At 49.6% G+C, this 22,246-nt stretch overlaps 1 protein-coding gene across 5 annotated transcripts in view; it reads left to right on the top strand.

Annotated features, from left to right (window-relative positions):
• Nucleotides 1–22,246, top strand: part of CNTFR (ciliary neurotrophic factor receptor) — a 203,215-nt gene that overhangs the window by 119,039 nt on the left and 61,930 nt on the right. For all 5 annotated transcript variants that reach the window (XM_066569426.1, XM_066569428.1, XM_066569423.1 and 2 more), the window contains one exon: nt 156–237. In XM_066569426.1, coding sequence (XP_066425523.1) covers nt 156–237 — 82 coding nt within the window. The remainder of the gene's footprint in view (nt 1–155; nt 238–22,246) is intronic.

The following is a 22,246-nucleotide window of genomic DNA, read 5'->3' on the forward strand; positions in this document are numbered from 1 at the left end:
GAAGCGTGCCCCAGCAAAATGCCTTATTTTGCAGTGAATTTCCCCTTGGCTGCAATGGAGCTGGTTTTACAGTCATCTCTTTGCAGTCTCATCACTGGGGGCTCTCAGCCCTGGGGGCAAACCCTGACTGCTCCTGCCTGTGTTTGCTTCCACAGATGGCTAACCCTGTGCCGTCAGCCTGCTGCGTGGTGCTCGCCGCGGTGGTGGTGGTGTACGCTCAGAGGCACAGCCAGCTGGGTGAGTCCTTCACGCCTCCCTCCCAGGCCCTGGGGGTCCTGAAAAATGGGAATCCTGCTCTTTCAGCCCCTCTCTCCTGGGGGAATCTGGGTGCACCCTCCATGTGTGACTGATATTATTTATCAGGCATGTTATCACTTCTCTCCATGACAAGTGTCCCCTCCAGCCCAGCACTGTGGGGTTTGGGCATCCTTCATCTCCCTCTGCTGATGCCCCTTGCCCTGCCCACGGCTCTCTGTGTCCCTACTGCTCTGGACTCCTTTGGCCACTCTTTTGTAGATGCTGCCCCATGCAGCCTGCCCATGAAGGAGTCAGGAGTTGGGAGGAAGCATCAGCCTGACAGCTCCAAACTCTGATCACCCTTGACAGCTCCATGATGCCTGGACCCACAAAAATGATGGATGATGCTTCACCCTGCTCTCACCTCCTTGGAGTGACTTAATCCCCACTGCCACCACACATCTGTGCCCACCCCTAGCTCACCTCTCTCCGGGTTGGCAGAGGATTCAGGGCTTATTTTAGTGGTGGCTTTAGAGGGATCACCCTTTAGAGTCACTGGTGGCATTGGGAGCTTGAGGAGCCCCACATGATCAGGGGTCTAGGCAGGAGCAGGAGGATTATGAAGGATGGTTGGGTTCTGGTGTAGAGTCAAGCTCTGCAAAAATAGGAAAAAATGGGGAATCTCCAGAATTCCCTGCTTTTTCTGGCAGCCTGTCTGTAGTACCTTTTAGAAGATATTGGCGGGGAATTTTGCTCATTAACTCCAGTAAAGACATCTATGCATCCTTGGGCTCTGTGAAATTGAGGAATCTAGCCAGAGTGCCCACTGAGCTGCCTTAAATCCAGTTGGGTGGGTTTACATTGCCACAAGCTTCCTTGGACACAAAGCAGCCAGGGTTTGGCAGCGCATCCGCATTGCATGGGGACAGCCACTCTCTGGACACAGAAGGATCTCGCTGGCTGGTGTTCCAGGAAGGTCCCCAACCCCTTCCCAGGGTGCCTGCTCAAAGCATTTGGGTGCTGGGCTGTATGTGATGGTGGCGTGATGCTTCCTGCAGAGAAGCAAGCTGCTCTCTCCTGCTGTGCTTGCAGGATCACTGCCTGGGGAGCTTTAAAGGACCTGGCAATAGGACAGCAGAGCATCCTTTGGATGCTTTGAATACTAACCCAGACCTGCTGCACAGGGAGGTGCACAAAACACAGAAGTGCCAGGTACTTCAGGGTTGCACACACTTGAATTGTGTTGTCTAGAGAAGAACAAATGCTGCTGCTCACCAGTGAGCAGGACCAGACATTTTGCCACTGACAGCTGGTGCAGAGCTGCAGTGACTGTCACCTTCTGCTCTGTGATACAGCAGGATTCAGGGGGTCAGCAGCATAGCCTCCCATGTCCTCGTGTCCCTCCTGTTTCCTTTGCCTGCCTGTGTCTGGGAGGGAGGTTTCTGGGGCACCAGCAGAAAACTGAAGCTGCAGAGGCCTGTGTGCATCAAAAACTGCCTGAATGGAGTGTGAGAAGTGTGGCAGGGCTCTTCCCATCTGTAGCAGCTTCACTGGGGGACAAAAAAAGAGTACAGAGTCAGAAAATTACTTATGAAACAGTAGGACACCTTCAGGACTGTCCTCAATCTGTCCCTCCTGGGCACCTCTCTGAAATTCCGAGGTAGACTCTGGGAAGGAGCTTTGGAGCAGCAGATCTCCCTCCCACCCCACCGTGCCCGGCTCAGAGAGGCTGCACACAGGCAGGTCAACACCAGAGACCCAAAGCTTGTGCCCTGTGCCTCACAGCCAGAGCCCATCCCCTGCCCTGCTGCAGCCTCTCCTCACCAGCCAAGCCCAGAGCTCATCCCCCGCCAGCCGGGCACTGGGGCTGGAAGTGCACAGCAGGAATGGGGCTGGAAGTGCACAGCAGGAATGGGGCGGGAGGATGGATTAATCCCACTGGTGGCAGGGACCCGGTGGAGTGGTGGGGAGATGCTGGCACAGAGTCCATTTATCATGCACTTGAGGCACGTTCGACTTTAATAGCTCATGAAGCACTCTAAGAGATGCATTAGCACTGAATACTTGAGTGAGGAGGATGTGACAAGCTGTTAAGTGAGCATGAGCACGGCGGAGGGAGCCTGGCCACCCTCTCCTGGCTCTCCTATGCACCACGGTGATTACTGGAGCGTCCTGCAAAGTGCCACATGAATTAATAAAAGCAGCATCGGGCTTGGTGAAGGTGAGGCTGTTCATGTATTAACCCCTCTGCTGCTCACCTTTAGTCCTTCTCTTTGGAGCTGGCAGAGCATCTGTCTGGGATGCAGAAGCCTGGGATGATCCCCACTGTTGGGGGAAGGGAGTGGAGGGGCTCAGAGGTCAGTGGATTTGGGGTTTCTGTGACCTTTGGGGTGACAGAGCTCCCTTGCTTTGCATGCCTGGCAGGCTGCTCAGGTTTCACGTGCATGACACAGCTGGGGACTGAAGTTCCCAGGGGGAGGGAGACCAGAGACATCCAGCAGGGCAGCTCCAGGGGCATGCTCTGAGGCTGGCACTAATGTTCTGGCTCTAGCAGTGGGTTTGCGGTGTCCTGCTGCAGGGAAAGGCAGAGGGGCTATGGAAGAGCGTGTCCAGGACTGTCATCCCCAGTGTATGAATAAACAGCTTTAGATGGGGCTGCCAGATTGGGCCAAGCTGCCCGCAGAGATGGGCATTGCCCTGGACAGTCACAGGGCTGTCCCCATCTGCACAGATCCAGCTGGCATGGAGGGATGGATGTGATGGTGTTCACAGGGGTCCCAGGATGAGGGAAGAGACATGAATCTTGACTCTACGTTTCAGAAGGCTGATTTATTTTTTTATTATATATATTGTATTAAAAGAAAATTATATATTATAACAAACACTAAAAGAATAGAAGAAAGGATTCCATCAGAAGGCTAGCAAGGAATGAAAAGTAATGATAATAAAATCGTGTGACTGCTCACAGCCTCAACACAGGTGGCTGTCATTGGTCATCAAGTAAAAACAATTTCACATGCTGGGTAGACAGTCCTCCAGATCACATTCCAAAGCAGCAAAACATGGAGAAGCTGAAGTTTCTCAGCTTCTCAGGAGAAAAGATCCTGGCAAAAGGATTTTTCATAAAATATGTCTGCAACAGATGGAGAGGAGCTGCAGGAAGAATGGGAGAGCACACAGCAGGCAGAACAGGCAGAAGACCTGGAGAGAAGGGGAGGGCCTTGGGCCCTCTGTAAAGAATCACAGAATGGTTTTGGTTGGAAGGGATCTTAAAGATCATCACGTTCCAGTCCCACAGCCATGGACAGCAACACCTTCACTAGACCAGTCTGCATAAAGCCCCATCCAGTCTGGCCATGAACACTTCCAGGGATGGGACATCCACTGCTTCTCTGGGCAGCTGTGCCAGTGCCTCACCATCTTCACAGTGAAGGATTTATTCCTGATATCTAATCTAAACCCACTCTTTTTCAGTTTAAAGCCATTACCCCTTGTCCTGTCACTGCATATCCTTGTGAGAAGTCCATCCTCAGGTCTCTTGTAGCCCCTGTATGTACTGGACAGTCATCCCAGAGCCTTCTCTTCTCCAGGCTGAAAAACACCAAGTATTTCAGCCTTTCCTCATAAAAGAGGTATTCTAACCCTCTAATCAACTTCCCATTATTTTGGATAGCTCAGTTTTCCTTCCTGTATTCTGTTCTCCAGGCAGTGGCTGCTGCCAATTTATTTCAGAATGGAGGAAGGTGATGGGGGAAGCAGAGCAGAGCACGGATGCGATTGCTGTCTGCTGTGACACTCACGCCTTTGGTTGTCCAAGGCCTCCACTCTGTGAGAGCAGCGCTGGTGAGGGTCCCTGCAGTGCAGTGACCTCCTTCCTAGCTGGGTCTGGGTTCCTTCAAAGGTCTGGGACAGGTCACAGCACAAGCTTTGGGGTTTAACCCAAAAGCTCTTATGTGGGAAGTGTGTGAGTGGCAGAGATGCCTCACCACATGTCAGGCTACAAAATGGGTACGTGCATGGGTGATTTCAGCTTCTTGTACTGAGTACTGTGACTGCCTGTTGCTGGATTTACCTGTTCTTATTAAACTCAATGCTTAAGGCAGTCCTGGGAAGAGGGAGCTCTGCTGTGACCAAGGTGTCTGCCCCATCCATCAGCCCTGCCAGAGTTATGTCCACATCTGTCCCAGATTGAGATTTCTTTGCTTTTAAAAGAGGAGTAATTCTGCTTTATTGATCCTCACCTTGCTGAATTAACTCATGTTTAAACAATAATTATGTTTTCACCCAGGAGAGGAGACAAAGAGATAAAAGGCTCTGGAAATGAATGCACTTCAGATGTCACATGCTGGGGTTAATTTATTGATGGGTGAAGAAATTCCCATCTCCTCTCTTCCTCACCAGCTACAAGCAATTAGCCCCCATCATTCCTCAGCCGAGGAAAAGAGAGATTTTGTTTCATTGCTCTCCCTTTTTTCTTGCTCTCTTAAGCCCTGACTAATCTTTTGCAGTCGGTTCTGCTGCAAAGCCTCCCGGGGGCTCCAGTTTGCACATACCTTGTTAGAAATGCTGCTGCAATGACAAAGCCTGGACCAGTAAATAGCCTTCAAAATGCACAGCAAAGCCAGGCAAATTGGCTTTTCAAAGAGGAACCAGCTGTAGATAGGAAAACCTCTTTCCCCTTCTAGAATTGCCCAGCCTTGTCTGTGTTGCATTTTCTGGCTGACAGGGGTGTCACCAGCTCTTTCTGAACTCTGCTTCCTCCACGTAAGTCAGCCCATGCCAGGGAGGTGCCATCTGCCTGGCATGCTTAAACCAGACACTTTGAATTTGGAGGTGTTCTCTGGATTTGCTATGTAGGAGGTGGTTTGTACATTCACATCAGGCTGTGTGGTTTTTTTGTAGACATCTGTGTAGGCTTTGGTTGCTGTGCAAATGCAGTTGAGTTGAGGTGACTGGATTCAAGAGGTGTGATGGGGTGGCCTTGTGCATGCATCCTAAGATGGCTCTGCAGGACTGCTATCTACAAATATACATTCATAAGTATACTTGAAGTATCTCCTCTCCTCTCTCCTCTCTCCTCTCTCCTCTCTCCTCTCTCCTCTCTCCTCTCTCCTCTCTCCTCTCCTCTCTCCTCTCTCCTCTCTCCTCTCCTCTCTCCTCTCTCCTCTCTCCTCTCTCCTCTCTCCTCTCTCCTCTCTCCTCTCCTCTCTCCTCTCTCCTCTCTCCTCTCTCCTCTCCTCTCTCCTCTCTCCTCTCTCCTCTCTCCTCTCTCCTCTCTCCTCTCCTCCCCTCCTGGCACTGTCACAGTGTCCTTCAGTCATGCATTAAGTGACATGACAAACATCTGTCATGTGTTGTTTGTTTTTGCACCCATTCCCCAGGGTGAGTTGCGTGTGCAACAGAGTGATCTGAAATTTTTGTAATTGCCCAGGCACAGGCAGTTTCTGGGGCAGGCGAGGTCAAAGGGACTGACAGTGTGTGCAGAGTGGCTGGCTGAGAGGCTGGAAGTGGTGCCTTCTTCCAGGCTCAGGCTGGGGCCACTTCAGGAAAAAGCTCTGTCTACTCATTACATAGCACCTTCCTACCTCCGTGACACCTCCTCCTTCTGCCTCTGGCCAAGTTTTGCTCTCAGCACTGCCACTTTATCTCCAGGTGGCTCCTGACAAAGCCTTATCAGTGTTGTCCTCCGTCATCCTGCATTCTGCCAGTCTGACCTACATTCGTCCACTGGAGATGAATGGACTTGTGTTTGGCTGCATAAAACTCATGCTCATGCCGAGGGAAGGCTCGTATATTAACTGCTCTGGACTCTGTGTGTGATGGACTCATCCCTCCCATTATATACATCAGCCCTTGTGTCATTGGCAAACTTTGCCAGCAACAGTTTTATGTTGCCTTCAAGATAATTGATAAGATGAGTGATTAGCAATTGGCCAAGAACATATCCCTGCGGGACCACACTGGGAACACCCTCCTGCAATGATGATTCCCCATTAACAATTAATTCCCCATTAGCAATTACATTTTTTAATCCTTCCTGTTATAACTCTGGATGCTCTCATTATCCAGCTGGCTGAAAATACCAGCCTCACTCCACACTGCAGCCCCATTCAGCAGAGCCTGCTTAAATCATTCCGAAGGCTGCCATTCAAGGGCAGGCATCTGCTCTCTGCCTCCTCTTGCTCATTGCTACTCACAGCTGAGCTAGCCCAGGCTCATGGCCACCCGCTGGGAACCAGCATTTTCCCAGTGGGATTACTGCATCTGCTGGGGCACAATCTGCTGGCCCATCCCATGCTGGCCAGAGGTACAAACTGGCTGTAATTCAAGTTGCCCTCTGATGTCTTTCCAAGGAAGGTCCATCATCTCCACCCTTGAGAATTCATTACTGTGATGGTTTTCCCACTGCCTCCCCATCTTCCCTGCCAGCCCACAGCTGCAGGGAAGCAGAAGAGACAGCAACCCCACCTGGAGGGACACCCCTGCTGCAACCTGTTGGACTCTGCTGCACACTGTTAGGGTGTTTAAGTCCCCTTTGTTGCTCTGATCTTCCCTGGTGAAAATCAGAAGAAGAAGAAGAACCCCAGACCCAAACAGGCACAAACATCTGCATCCTCCCCTTTCCATTTCTACCTCTACCTCTGTTCATGAGCACCTGGCTTTTATTTTTCTTTTTTTCCAGCACAAGATGCATCTCCTGAAAAGTTCTCTGCCTGCAAAATAAAAGAAAACAGCAAAAATAGCCCAAGGTCCTGGAACAACTTTTTCTATTACTGGACATCCCCCTGAGCTCGAGTAGATTTCCTGCCCAGACACAGAGTGAATTACGGCCAAGCTCTAGGCAGCTGACCTTGTGGTCAGCCAGAGCAGAGGCTTGCTAATAAATGTGGTCAGCCCCTACCGCAAACAGCCTATTTTTAGTGCCTGTGCTTTCTTGCCCACTGCCTCATCACTCCACAGGTTCCAGAGCCGAGCATCCCACAGGGGTCCAGCCAGCAATGCAGGATAGCCCTGTCAGGAGCACATCTCAGGCTTGCTCCTCCTTGGAGCTGGGAAATCGAGAGGGTTCATTTCCACAGATTGTCTGTTAATTTTGTGCTGCAGAGAGTCGCTGGTGCGCGGTACAGCATGGCCTGTCCTGCTGGGACACACTGCTCGTGCCTGTCAGACAGGGATTGGAGAGCTCACAGCTCTTACCTGTGAGTGAAAAATAGCCACAGGTCAGCAATAAGATTGATATCCTGTAGTGCTAAGTGCTGTCAGATGCAGGAGGTGAAATGTTCTAGAAGTGCAAGTGGGGGAGAGAAGGGAGGGACAGGAGTAGAGGGATTGGCAGTGAGGTGAGAGGAAACACAGCTTGATGGTTCAGGGCTTTGATGTCTTGCTTTTTGCAAATTACCAAAGTTTGTGTACATTGTGAAGAAGCTGCCTGCTTTCCATGTACAATTCTGTCTGGAGTCACTGGAACTGAATTTGCCACTTTCTGGAAATGGAAGTAGTTGTTTGAAATGGAGCTGATGAAATTCTGGAGTAAAGTGGAGATCTGTCCCACGTGAGCCATCCAAGAGCTTGGAAGGAAACCTAGCTGGCAATATCTGTGATGCTAGCAAAAAAGGGAACCCTTCCCAAAAATAGGTCCTGTGTATTGAAGCAGATCACAAATCTGCAAAAGAATCAAAGACAGAAAATAAAAAAGAAAACACAGCTTTAGAGGGTAGATCTATCAGGCTTTGTACAAGCCTGTGATCCCACAAAACCTGTGAAAATAGTTCATGTCTTTGGTGAGAAGAAGAAACTGCCAGGAGGATCACAGTCTGCCAGGACTCATTAGTTCTGCCAGTGTTAAGGAAAAACATGTCTCAGTAGTTTCTTAGGCTTCATTACACATCAACAGACAACAGAGGAGGAGGAATGGGATTTGTAGTCCACCACCCAGACATCTGGAGAAGCTTCAAGTGGAGGAATTCTGCTAACACAGGGCAATGCTGCCACAACCCCAGGGGTGGGGGCAGGACCTGCCAGGCTGTGGCTGTGCAGAGAGGGCAGAACTAAATTTGTGGATCACCTACATAAGGCCAGAGAGTCCTTGCCAATAAATCCTTGTTGAAACCCAGTGCTGAGCAAGGCCTGCTTGCTGGGGAGAGACTGTGAAGAAAGGTTTGGATTTCCTTCTTGGCATGGCATCGTCCTGTTGTATGGAGCAGTAGCATGGCTTCCTCTGCTGACACGTAGTGGTAAATGGACACATTGCCACAGCAGCTGGAACCCCCAAAGTCTGATAGAAGCCAAAATCTCATTTGCACAGATTTTCAGCCCTTAGGAAGCTGAGGTTTAGCCCAGCACAGAGGGAATAGCCATGGACCTTGTTCTTTACGTGAGCACTGACTGCTGAAAAAGAACTGTGTCCTGTCGAGCACTGAGCTCCTTTTGGTGGGGGAGAAAGCAATCCTCATCCTTTCCTTACAATCTCAAAGGCTTGCAGAAATGGAAGATCGCATAAAACTGTAACAGGTGGAGTGGAAACCTTCAGTGCTTCAAGGATTTGGCTTCAATTAGCCTCCAAAAGCTCAGAAAGGTCTCACCTCAGAAGTCACATGTGGCCATCCCAGTGAACCAAGTATCTCATATTTCCAGAGCAGCCTGCTCCCACCAGCCCATGTGTCCAACAGAACTTGGACTGAATGTGACGCTCATTATTTATCCCATTTGAAGAGTTTCCAGTGTCTGAAGTCCTGGATGCTCTGAGACTGCAAAGCCAATTTCCAGTCAGGCTCAAAGAGCAAAATGTGGCAGCCCTGAGGGCAGCTCTGGGCACCACTTGTAGAAGCCCACAGCCTCAGCAGTGGGTGCTACCAATCCTCCACAGGGCATGTCACAGTAGCTGTGTGTAGCAAAACCCAGGACCAAAAAGTCAGGAAAGGCTGAGACATTCAGGTCCTGCACATCCATTTGTAGTGTTGGGCATGGAATCACTTGCTGCTGACTTCAGCCCACCTGTGACACATCTGGGAGCAAGCAAAGCCCTGGATAATGGAAACACAGGCACAGCAAGACTTTGAGTACAAACATCATCATCTCTGCTTCCTCAGGATTTTCTGGGGTGGGAACAGAGCAAAGATACCATGGAGCATATTCAGGAATGCAGATGCTGGGACACAACATCCACAAACCTCTGTTATCAGGGTCCTTGGTGGGGTTAATTTCCCTGAGCAGACACTGTGCTTCTGTGGAAAGGGAAATAGCAGATTCCTAATCAGTCCAGGAGATGCTGGAGTGTAAAAAGTATACAGAACAACTTGCAAGATGTGCAGTCTGTGCTGTGGATGAAAAGAGCGTCTTTCAGGATAAGTGGCCTTGGGCAGCACTAAATGGGGTGGATCCATGCAGAGAAGCCAATATAATTGTGGCATATTAAAAGGAGAAAGAGAAGAGGGATTGAGGAGGGGTGGTGGCAGGCTCGTTACAGAGGGGAAAAGCGATGTGTGTCACCTTGTAATGGCTGCTCCTGGAAGGCCCATCAGGTGGAGAAGTGAAGTGAAACCACAAGGCAATTGACAGTGATGGAGGCAGGAGGGGTTACAGCAGTATTAGTCCTGTATGAACCATTGATCTCTTGGTGTACAATTTGCTGGAAAAGACTGCTATACAGGCTCAGCTGTTAGCAGGTGCTAATTGAAGCCGAGCAGTCTGGAGCCTCATTGCACTGCCTTCCCTTGATTAGAGCCACACTGGGGAGGCTGGTGCTGGGGAAAGGGATTTGTGGGTGTGATTCACAGCACGGGGATAAAACAGCCTTCGTCTCTACTTAAGACAAGAGGAAGGGGATAGAATATTCTCTGTACACAGTTCTGTGCACCTGTGTGCAGGGAAAGTCCCTGGAAAGACATATCCACTTTTCAGTTCAAAATTCCCTGTGGATGGGACAAAACCTCACCTCAGGGTGCACACAGTTGACAGAAAGGTAGTGCCTTTCATCCCAGGTTCCACACATCTGACCTTCCTAGCTTTTTTGTTTTGCAAAACCTGCAGCATTTCCCCCAGACCACACCTGTGTTAGCAGATTTAAATCATTTGCCAGTAGCCAGGCTCTTAGTCATCCATTTTGGAGCTTTGCAAAACAGCCAGAGGTCTACAGAGCTGATGCTAGAAAACATTGACCTGCAAGGTCGGGAGCCTGTGGGATTTCTGCCAGCCAAGACCTCTGTGCTTTGTAGGCAGAGGAGAGCTGGCACCATCACACTGAGGGATTAACTGGGATGCACAAGTAGGGCTGCAGCACGTGGCCCATCTTGCCTGATTCCTGCTGGATTTGCTGAGGTGTTATGAGGTGTGCCCACAAGTGCATGCATTTCTGATGTCCAGGCCTTGAGTGTGCTGCTGAATAACAGCTCTGCTCACAGGGGGATGGTGGGGAAGGGATGCCCTGCTCCTCCAAAGGGCACTTCTGTTCTCTGGAGAAAAGTCCACTCCATGCTCAGCTGGTCTCTGCCACCCACAGTGATCCTACACCTGCTGCCTCCAGTATCCAAACTGAAATAAAACCAAGGAAGTTGATGAGCATCCCTCACAGATGTAACAGAGTTCCAGGGGGGGATCAGGGTCTTTTCCTTGAATGAATGGCATGAAGGGGAGTTCACAACAGCATCACCAGCTAAAAACTAGGGTGGTGCAGAGCATACACACAGGACTCCACTGCTGGGAGCTTGTCCTCATCAGCCCCACATCCATTCATCCATCCAAGTGAGGATCTTCTCCAACCAGGTGGTTGGGCTTTGTTCATCATCTGCATTGTTTATGCACAAATCCTCTCCCAGAGGGAGTGTAAATTGAGCCTGGAGTGCTCTCAAAGGGATTCTCATCCACAGCCATGAACTCGAGACTGCACAGGATGAGTCACAGAGAGCCTCTGACTCCAGCCAAACCACGAGCCCTGGCAGGTTGGACTCCACTGAGTTCATGGCTTGTCTGTGCTGTGGTGTGGTAGCTCCAGATGAGTGGATGCTGTGCAAGGGAGAAACCGAGGCACATGGGAGTGAGAGTGTGTTAAATCCAGAAGCTAATATCTGTCAGTCTAGACCTTTCCTGCGATTTCCCATGGGAAGCTCCATGACTGGCTATAACTGTGAGCCTGGAGACCTGCCACAACCTGTGCCAGCTGCTGGGACAACTGGAGAGGCTGGGTGCAAAGTGATGACAATCCAGTGATGTGCTGGGGAGTGGTGGGAGGCTGTTGAGCCCTGCAGGAGCTCCTGTTGTTGGGAGGGCATGTAGCATTCCATAGGATGCAGCAAGGCAGGAGCCTGTGCTCATATTCATAGCATAAGTTCCTGTGCTCAGCAGATTTGAAAAGTAATTTTACCTTTGTGGTGAAAAGCACAGAGTCTTGTGTTTTTCCTTTGTGTGAGGGTCCCTCAATATGGCATAGTGGAGAGGCAGATCAGGAGCTGGTATTCCCCACTGGTCACGTCTCACTCTCAGAGCATCACAGCAGCCCTTTTGGCAGGGTTAGGAACCATGGCCACAGGCTCACCTGCTAGTGAGCTCCAGTACTGTTCCTACTGGTGCTCCACTGAAGTCCACTCACTCTCCTGGGACTCTGCCCTGTCTCCTTTGTTCTCAAGGAGCCTCCCTATCTCTGTCTGTTAACAACCAGCCCTTGCCTTCCTCTCTTCTCATCTTTGGGCACTAAGGCAAAGGAATTTGCTCCTCCTTGGTTTTGGAGGGTGCTTGTGCTCTGTCTCTGGCCCCACACAAGCACCCTCCTCTTAGTCTTGCTGGGTGTAAAAGCTGTGCCAGCTCCGTGGTTGCTGTTGGCAGAGAGCCTTTAGGGATGCCTGCAGGATGCCTCACTGCTGATTTACAGCTGCAGCTCACCGGGGTCTGCCCCAGCTCAGAGGACTCCTCCAGCTCTCAGCTCTGACACAGACATGCCTGTCCATCCCTCCTTGTTTGCAAACAGAGTTTCTGTTGTTTTCAACCCAAGTTGCTGGAGGCTGATCCTTGCTTTTATGGAGTGTGAGCCCTGAATATTCAGGAAGCAGTGCTGAAGTTGGTGTGACCATGGTTGGCAGGCTCTGGCCCTTAATTAATTAGCATTGATTGTACTTCCAACAGTGGAGGAGGGAGCTGCAGCTCAGGGAAGCAGTGAAGTGTTGCAATATAATCACTGCAGCTATTTCCACGCTGCTGGTTGGTGCTCTTCAAAAGTTACCTAGCTGCTTCATTGGCAGCATGTTAGACAGAGAGGAAAATCCCAGGGGGAGTAGTAGCAACACAGGACTTTGGAAGCTGTCATTTTCGAGGAAACATCTGTCTGTATGTCTGTGCAGGTTTGGGGTTTTTAAAATGTCTTGGTTTTTTATTTAAAAAATATTTATTTAGTTATTTGTTTGTTTGTTTGTTTGTTTTCTGGTGATTGACATTGCCTTAGCTTGACTCAGCCTTTTCAAAGGTGCTGTTCATGTCTTTTGCATGGCAGCAGGGTCAGTTCACCTCCGGGCTACTAAGAAGTGCTGTTTAAGAAGTGGGAAGTGCCTTATCTGACAGGAAATTTGGAGCAGGTTGCAGGGCTCAGTCAGTGACTTTAAAGTGGGAGTTCCTGCCCCATCTGAGCAAGATACCCCATGGACAGCCCCTACCTCTGTGCCAGTGAACCCACTCACTCTGTAATCTGGGCAAATCCAGAAATGCCACTGAGCTCTCTGAGTCTGTGGGCTTTTGTATCCATGATGCATTTCTTTCCCCATATTTTTGCAATTTTATTCTTGGCAGCTCCAGAGAGGTGGGCCTGAGCATCCTTCTATTGATCTATGAGAAGGACGTTGGGATGCAAACCCAGAAGGAATACTTCAGGATTTAGGTAGACAGATTTAATCCCTCCACATTCTTCATCGTGTCCTAAATCACAGCTCCAGAATGAAGAACCTCACAGCGAGAGCCCCCATGAGCACTCACAGCTCTTTTATTGCTCTTACCTGGTGTTGCAGAGGTGTCTCCCAGCCTGGTGAATACTGAACCCTCCTGAAAACATTCAGTGCCTTTGATTTGTGCTGTGGCATGGGGCAGCAGCAGCTCCCAGGTGTAGGTGCGTCAGGGGTAGGACGGTCGGGACGGACGGAGACAAGAGATCCCTGAAGCCAGGTCGTGGAGCTTGTGGTTTGTTGCAGAGGGCCTGGGTGCAGGGCCCTGCTGGGAGCTGCCAGCCACAGCTCAGAGCAGGACTGAGAGAAGAGAGGGGTAGAGAGGATGAGACGGTAAGAGAGTTAGAGGGTAAAAGCGTAAGGGAGTAAAAAATGTAACAGCATAAAAGGGTAAGAGAGTGAGGTTCCTGTTACAATACAATAAATCTTCTTCTGTGTTGAATATTCTCATTCTCTAGTACAAGATACAAATCCTATAGCATTTACACACAGCCTATAGGAATCATTACATTACCATACTGTGTTACATTTTAAACCCCAAAAACTACTCTTTGGACCCCTTCTGCCAAGCTGGCAGGGTCTGCTCTGACCCTTGGACCTGTCTGCAAGCAGAGGGAATTGTTTCATCAAATGGGGATTACCTTCAGCTGGCCATACCATTGTTTTCCAGTTGTTCAGTAACTAAGGTATGTCAAAGCTTGCTTTCATTTCAATCTCACTTATAGTTTCTATATTTTCAAAATCTTTTGCCAGACAATCATATTTATAAAGCTTTCCTGTTTCATCTTCCCCAACACAGAGGCTTGTCCCTGCACAGCCCATAGTCCCACAGCGTGCTGGGCTGGGACTGTGTGCTGCCAGCTAGGACTGTGGGGATCTTCCTTTCCCACATAACATGAATGCACAGACGCCTTGCCAGGATTCTGGAAAAGCAGTGCCAGGGCTGGGTGAGGGGTGGGAAGTGCATGTCAGCAGGGAGAGACCTTCGAGTCAAGCCTGGTAGCAGAAGGGATTAGTGGGTATGGGCTGTTGGGTGATTTAATTGTGTTTTCCTTCCTCCAGTGAGTTTGCACCATTTTTCTTAACTTGCTTAGCCCTGAGGAGTTTTGTAGTGTAACCAGTATTTATGGAAGGTTTTTGCTTTGGTGCCTCACAGGGAGTCACTGGTGTGCACAGCAGCAGCCGTTTCACAGCCCCACAGCACTGCATCCCTGCAGTGCCCTAGTGCTGGCATCCTGAGGGCCATACAGGGGTCACAGGTGGATAAAAAGGCACCAGCTGAAGTTAATTCAGTGCTTTGTGGTTTTGTATTTCAGCAGGGTTAGGAGAGCCCCAACAAACCCTGCTGTCAATGTACCAGGTGTCATAGGATCACATGAAGGAGGAAAACCAGAGCCTAGCTCTGATGAAAACAGCTCTCCTGGGCCAGTCATTTTATCTGCTTTGGGGACTTGTTCTCCATGTGTAAGACAGGGAGAACGATGCTCTCCTCATTTGTCTCACTCGGTTGTCAGATCCTTGTGGCAGGAGCTGTATCTTGCTGGGTGCCAGCACCAACCAGTGGATGACAGGGTGGCCATCCACAGGGGGCTGCAGGCACTGTGAGGGTGTGAGTTCTGAGGAAGAGCTGCCTCCATCACCTGTGCTGGAATCCTGTGCTTCCCATGAGGGGCATCTCCATCAGGGAGTAAAGCGCTGGCTGCCAATCTGTCCTGGGCAAAACTGATGGGGAGGATCCTCAGGGGAGCAGTTTTCTGTTAAGTCCCATCAACATCCAAATGTTTTACAAAATCATATTTCTCTGTCAGGGGAGATAAAAAAAGAGATGAAGTGTAGTTGAAAGAAAGTTATCTTTTGTCTGCACTCTGTCTTTTTGGTGTTTTTCAGAAATGGTTCAGTTCTTCACTTTGAATTGACACCCCCTTCCACCTTAAAAAACCAAATGTTTTGCAAAGCCTTTTGTACAACTCAGTATAGAAATTTTGAAAAACAACCCTAAAACACATGAAAACCTATGGTTTCCTCCTGAAGGAAGGAACTTGGCCATTTTGGTGTTTTTTTCCTCTTTAAAAGAAAATATTTCTAAATTTTGGCTTTCGCCCTGGTGGAGGCAGAGCAGCATTTTCCACTTCGTGGCACCCTGAGCCTGCCCTGGCCGTGCCAGAGCTGGCGGGGGGGGGCTGCAAGCACAGGATCCTGGAGCAGCAGGGGGAATCTCCTCCGGCCCATTCCCGCTCCCGTGGCTGCTCTGCAGCCGCTCATCCTGGGTGGGCTGCAGGGGATGCTCTTATTGCTGTGCTCCAGTTTTTCTCTCCATAACCTCAAGCTGGAGGTGGGGGAAGCGTGGCTTGCTGCTTGTAGCTGCTTTCCATGCATGTGTGCATAGATTTGCACTGATTTTCTCTCCTTAAGGACTTTCTGGTATCCCCCCTCACAGGCAGAGCATGTGGTTGTTTGCAGGCTTCTGCCTCTGGGCAATTTCCTCCTCCTCATTACTACCCTTCAGTCCCTCATCCCTTATCCTCTTCCTGATGGAGACAGTCTCTCACAGCTGACTCATTTCAGAGATGTTTTTTTCACTGCCGAAGCCAAGATTTTTCTCTCTCCCATTGCACTTCGTCTGGAAATGGGAGGAGGAAGCAGGTTTTGGGTTTGGTTTGGGATTTTTTTTTCAGCAATAAATAATTTCTGAATGCTGAAGAGGCAGGAGAGTGAAGCTGGCGTTAGGCTACATTGAAATACTCCATTTGTTCTGGGAGTCTTTCTCCACCCTCCTCCAGAAAGCTTCCTCTAGTGTTTAATTTTAAAGCAAGTCATTATTATTTTTTGTTTTCTTACTTTCCAGAGGAGATTCCTCTATTATTTTGGCTTGTCTGGAGATTTCTATGTACACCAGAATTTTTTTCCTTGGCTTTTCTTTCCTCTTTGATTTCTTTTTGCCAGGGTTAAAAGCCCCAAGTCAGCAAGGTACTTAAACACATGCTCAAAGTTAAGGCCTTGCCTAAGTGCTTTGCTGACTTGGAGCCAAAGATATTTTCTCAAGTCCTTTAAATGCTTCAGAACCTGAATTCAAAACGTTTTACAGAAATTCCAGATTTCAAGTATCTCTTGTGCTAATAATAGTTGTAATTCAGTACTGCCTTCAGATGACTGGATCTGTGGATATGGCAAGCTTCTGAATAGTCTTACTTTCAGAAAACACGCCTCCCTAAAATCTTCTGCTTCAAACCCAAGAGCTCTCCAGAGAACAGGGCACACTTACTTGTATTTCAGTCAATGAAACATAACTGGCCTTTTAGTTGTTTTGCAGTAAAACACTTACAGCTTTTAAACACTGAAATTTAGGAAATAATGCCCAATTGGTTCAAGAATGAATGTCTGCTCCTGAGCTAACATTTGCTTATTATCCCCAATGAAGGCAATAAAAAAACCTGCACCAAACTGAAGACTCTCTGACATGGCAGGATCAGTAATTGGAGGTTAGGAGATGCTCTGAAAGGCAGACTGGCTCCCAAAAGCAGCACTGCTCTCTGCTTTAGTCAGATGGATGGCAACAAAAGTGGTATGGAAAGGGAACAGCAGTGGGTAGACAGGCAGGAAAAGGCTGTGTCAAAGAGGAGGAGAGGGAGGGGGAGAAGGAGAATGTATTTCTAGAAGCAGAGAGGCCTCAATATCAAATAGAAATTGCAGCAATATTTTTTGGGGCTCTGCATGATGAAGCCATGAGGGTTCTGCATGATGAGGCCACCAGCCAGCCAGTGTGAGTTGCTTTGGAAGTGCTCTGGAGCTGCTTAATGAAGAGCACCTTCTTCACAGGTTATGGAAAGGGTCCTGGACATTGGTGCTTAGGGCACCAACAAGGGAGCAGGGCCAGGACTCAGTTAACAAGTGCTCAAGGAATTGCATGCTCCCTCCTCTGAAAGCAGTCTGTGATGCTGCTGAGAATGGGACCAACCCTGCTGAAAGCTCCTGGCTCACTGGCCTCATCTTAAGCTTCTCTGTCCTGAGTTGGTGTGATCTCCTTTGAGCTTCTGCACTGTGCTTTGCAGATAGATGCAAACGGGATGTATCCAATTTATGATTCTGTGATATGTGCACATCTGTTTTACTAATGATCTTCAGAGGTCCCTTCCAATCCATTCCAAGGTCCTGTGATCTGCACAAGAAGGCATGCAAAGGCTCTGTCTGCCCCAAAGCATTGAGCACTTTCAGTCCCTTGCTCTCTCATGGATCTACTTCTAAAACCCTGTCTCTCCTACCTGCTCAGAGACAAATCCAAAAGACACTGCCACCTTCAATAGCTCTCTGACTGCAGAGTAATTTGTAAATACTCACATATCCTTTATGTGAGTATTTACAAATTATAGGCCTTTATTATGTGGATTTATGGGGCTCCTGAATAACGCTGACCCCCAAGAGGAGCTCAGAAACCATTTGGGGACCACAATCCTGCAGTCATGACCTCCATTGTTCAGATACACTTTCCAGCCTGATTCAGCCCCAAGCTGGAGCCTGTCTCCAAGCTCTGCTCACAATCCAGGAGCTCTGTTCTGGGCTCCTATTTTGTGGTCTGTAATGCTCCATTAGCTATACTCAGCAATTTATTTTGTGTCTCTGGGGTAAGTAACTCTTCCCAGCATGCCATGGTTCTGATATGTGCCCACCTTTGCCGCCAGCAGATGCTCTGTGTGATGGGTGGGCTGCAGCTCTGCTGGCTGTGACACAGCTCGGCATGTGCAGGTGATCCTTTCCAGGCCTGGCTTTGCTTGAGGATCCTTCAGAGTGAAAGGCATCAAATGTGAATGTAGTATCTTGCTGTTACCAATGCAAATCCCGAGCCTTGTCTTAGTTCTTAAAACAGCCCCTACAGGGGAGAGAAGATGAGTGCTTTATTTTTAATACTGTTTTGAAACAGCACCAGACTCCAGATACGCACGTGTTACTTGGAGGAGTGATGGTGACTGGGTCAAAAAGGCCCTCAAACTTGGTAAAATGGTTCCCATTTTATCAGTGTCTATTCTTCTCACCCTCTTCATTGTGCTGCCCTGGCAGCAGCTCAGTTCCTCTATTCTGTAGCCACATGCACAAATAAAATCTTGGTGCTGGTGCAGGGGGAAGAAATCCTTCTTTTGGGAAGAAACAAGCCCTGTGTTGTAACCTCCAGTAGATGTACAGGTGGAGAGAAAAGTAGTGGTGCTTTTGTTGAGAGCCCCAGGGAGTGCCCTGTCCCCCATGTCTTGGTGCTACAAGCTGCACCCACCCCTGTTTGGATTTCTCAGTCCAGCTTTGGTGATGCTTTTGAGTCCTGTCCCTGTGTGCAGTGCACTCTGTGCCTCCTCATTGTGGGGTTGAGCAAAAATGAGGAGGATGAACCCCCAGTACCTGTGATTAAAAAAGCAGAGGAGTTTTTCCATCCTCAGGCACAGAAGTTCATGTGTTAAGTTGTAGTTACCCCAGCTTCAAGCCCAGCTGCTGCCGATCCACCCAGGGGCGTGAGCATTACATCTGTAAGGGAAAGCCACTGGCCTACAGCAGGCAGAACCCAAGCCAACAGACAGACAGAAAGAGCCTGAGGGGCTGAATTTTAGAGCTATTAAATGATTAAATGCAAGGGGAAAAAAAGTTAATTTAGCATCGCGGTTGTGATTTTACACACCCAAGAGCCTGGAAATTGAGAGCTCTGCTTCTCACACAGGGATCGTAACTTGGCACAGCACAGATTGTACAGTATGTAAAATTAGACTGGAGAAATAGTAAATATGCTGCAGGGACCAATACTGTCTTGGCAGAAGGAGGATGGACTGAGTGGGACCCAACAGGTCTTTTACGCCTCTGACTTCCATAATTCTGTGCTAATAAAAAAACATTGCACAATGCCTGATGCTAATCCACAGCCCTGAGTGGGGTGAGACGGGAGCTGGGCTGTTCTGTGAACAAACAGCAGTTGCCCCCGGTGTATTTGAGTGCAGCTAGGCTGCTGTTTGAGGGCAGGCGTGTGGGCATTGGCAAGCAGGGATGGGGAGGTGTGCACTGTGCACCGGGCTGGAAAGGCAGGCTGAGGTCAGCGGGGAGTGAGGCACCCCTGCGTCTCTATCCAGCTCTGCCCCCACCTCCCCCTCCCCAAACCTCAGTAAATACAGGCATCTTCACGCTGTTGCTGGACCACAATGAGCTCTTCTTGTGTTTACGGCTCTGATTTGGGCACCTAATTCTGAATTGTATTGATTTCCCCCTAAACAGCATTGAAAAGCCTGATCTAAGCACTCTTCTGTGGCTTAGAGTTATTTGTCCTGTCTGCATGAAAAAGCAGGACCAAAAAACAAGCCTTTAATTCATCCATGGTGCTAGCACCGGTCATTTGGCAGCGAAGGTTGAAGGCTCAAGTGAGCCAAGCTTGGAGGATATTGGTGGGATTTTCCTGCTGTGTGCTGGTTCCCCTTAGTGCCATTCCCTCTGGTGTTCCAACACCTTTCCCTCCTCACCACCCCACATGCTGGAGCAGCCTGATGAAGTACAGGGAACTGGAGGAGTTGCTGCTTTGCCAAGCAACTGCACTTCCTCAGGATGAGTCATCTCAAGCTGACTCCGCAAGGAAGCCAAGTGGGCAAGGTCCCATCCAGCCTTGCCTTAGGATGAAAATGGTGTCACAGCTCAGCCAGTTGCATCAAGGAGAGCACTCAGAGTCCCAGGGACCAGAAGAGCTGGGACAGACATCCAACTGATGGCCTTATCAAGACCTTCTAGGAAACAGGTCAACACATGAACTCAGGTCCCCTCTTGGGATGCAAGACCAAAGCATCCTGTGGAAAAAAACTAAAAAGCCAAGATCACCAGCCCAAAAGAATCCAGACCTCTCTGCTGTAGAGCTGCTGAGACAGAGAAGCAGAAATAGCAGCATCTGCTCCTGGTCCCAGCTGTGTCAACACAACATGATCCAGTATAGAGGTATCGACCATTGCAGGTGCGCACCAGCCTTAGCACCCTCGGGCAGAGCTCCCTCCTACCCTGAAGCCATGGGAAAGGACAGCTTCTTTGTGCTCTCCTGCCCATGCATGGCTGAGGAGACTCTCTTAGAGAGGCAGGATGGATTTGGTTGCTGTACTCAGTTTTGCTTGACCCCTGTGACCAGGGTTAAGTTGTGCTTGGGGCACCACATCGCTGTACAGCTCCTGCTACTCCCAGCGAGAGCTGGGCTTGATGGTGTGCAGGAAAACAAGGCTGCCTCTGACACAGAGCCCTTCTGGCCTGCAGCCAGGAGCACTGCCAGTGTGGAGCTCTGGGCTGATGTGATTTGGCAGGTCTAGAGAGCTGCTAGAGAAGCTCTGTCCTGACATGGGTGTGATGAAAAGGCAGCAGTACCAGGACAAGACACAGACATAATTAGGCACAGGGAGAACACCCTCTGCACTGGTGAGATCCCACTCAGACCAGACCAAAGCTGTTGATTCAGCCAGTCTGATGATATGATACAAGCAGAAAAATGACACTTGAGTTACTTGTCTGCTAAGGCAGCATTCCCCATCCTCCTACAGTCTCTGCCAGCCAGGGCTCCCCACTGGCCAGCAGCCCAAAAGACATGGGGAGCTGCTGCATCCCATGGGCTGAGCCAGTGCTGCAGCAAGGACTTGGCCCTCACTTCTGCTGTGAGAGTGTGTGTCTTCTGCTTCCAGCAGTGGGTCTCTGTTCTGTGGTTTCCTGCTGGGTTTAGCACTGTATTTTCTCCCCAGGAGGGTGCTGATTCTCTGCCACTGCACAGCCTTGCTGGCCCCTGTGCACGAGTGATGCAGGTGACACCGTCCTAATGGTGCTGCCATCCTGTCTGCTCCTGTCACCTGGAGCTCAGCCTGGGCAGTGGCGTGTCAAGCTCATGGCAGGGCAGGCATCACACCTCCCCACTGCTGGACCATCAAGTCTAGGAGGGAGCCCATAGGTTGAATTACCATTTGTGACAATGGAACATTTGATGGTAAAAGTGTCCCTTCATTCTCAGAAGATGTTGCATTAAGGCTCACGGGAGAGGCACCAGCCTTGTGCAGCTGAGCAGCTAGAAGGGCCATGAAGGCCCTTGTCACCCCACCATGGACATCCCCAGCTGGGTTTGGGGGCAGCTTCAGAGGGAGGCAAAAGGGGAGGCTGATGCAGAGCTGGAGCAGAACTTCTGCAGGAGCATCAGGGCTTTGCCAACACCCTTAGGAGGATGTTTTGTGGTCACATCCAGGCTGAGGGAAGAGGTTTTCCTGCATTGGATCCTGCCCTCAGCCAAGCATGTCAGAGGGGTCAAGTCCCTCCTTCACAACAGTCCTGAAGCAAACCAAGGTCTGCTTCCAGGCTATTGTGGTGTGATTGAGTACAAGTCCTTTAGCACCCATCTGTTATCTCTTAATTAAAGTTTCTTTCTAATTATTTTTTCTTGTCAAGAGCAAAGCTGCTGACACCAGGGATTTACCAAAGTAGAGCAAACAAATGCGGTCTCTGCTTTCTGCAACTCTTCATTAATGGACAAAATTAACTTGGAGCAGTCCATATCTTTGGCTACATCAATGACACTTAATTATGCTTGTTTCCTTACAAAGATACATCCAGTTTTAAATCACTTGTGGAAGAAGTGCCTCCTTAAGCATGAAATTTCTTCTCCTTGAAAGAAGATTTCTGCTGGCAAGAAAAGCTCTGCAAAGACCAAGTGGCATCACAGGGAATAGATGTGAGATCAAGAGTGAGGTGCGCTTCGGGAAGCTGGGGTCAGGAAACCCCCTCCATGGCCAGGAGCTGCTTCATCTCAAGAAGGGCAGACTTCAGGGGCTGTCAGACTGCACAGGGGAGTGGAACCACTGGCATTCCTTGGACACAGTTGGTGCTGCTCAGGCCAGTGGGCATGGGTCCTGAAGCAAGGGAGAGGCCATAGGATTGTGCCACTACCCTGCCCCATGGCTGGAGAGGGCCAGGAACATCCTCCCACAGAGGCTGTCAGTCCATCTCTCTGTCCCCTTGCCCTCTCCATCCTCTGGGGCTCTGTGCTCCTCTCCTCCGTGGGCTGATTCATCTCATTTATCATGGGAAGTTGAGGAATGAAAGACCCTTCTGGTTTATAT

Source organism: Molothrus aeneus, chromosome Z (genome assembly GCF_037042795.1).
Source record: "Molothrus aeneus isolate 106 chromosome Z, BPBGC_Maene_1.0, whole genome shotgun sequence".
NCBI lineage: Eukaryota > Metazoa > Chordata > Aves > Passeriformes > Icteridae > Molothrus > Molothrus aeneus.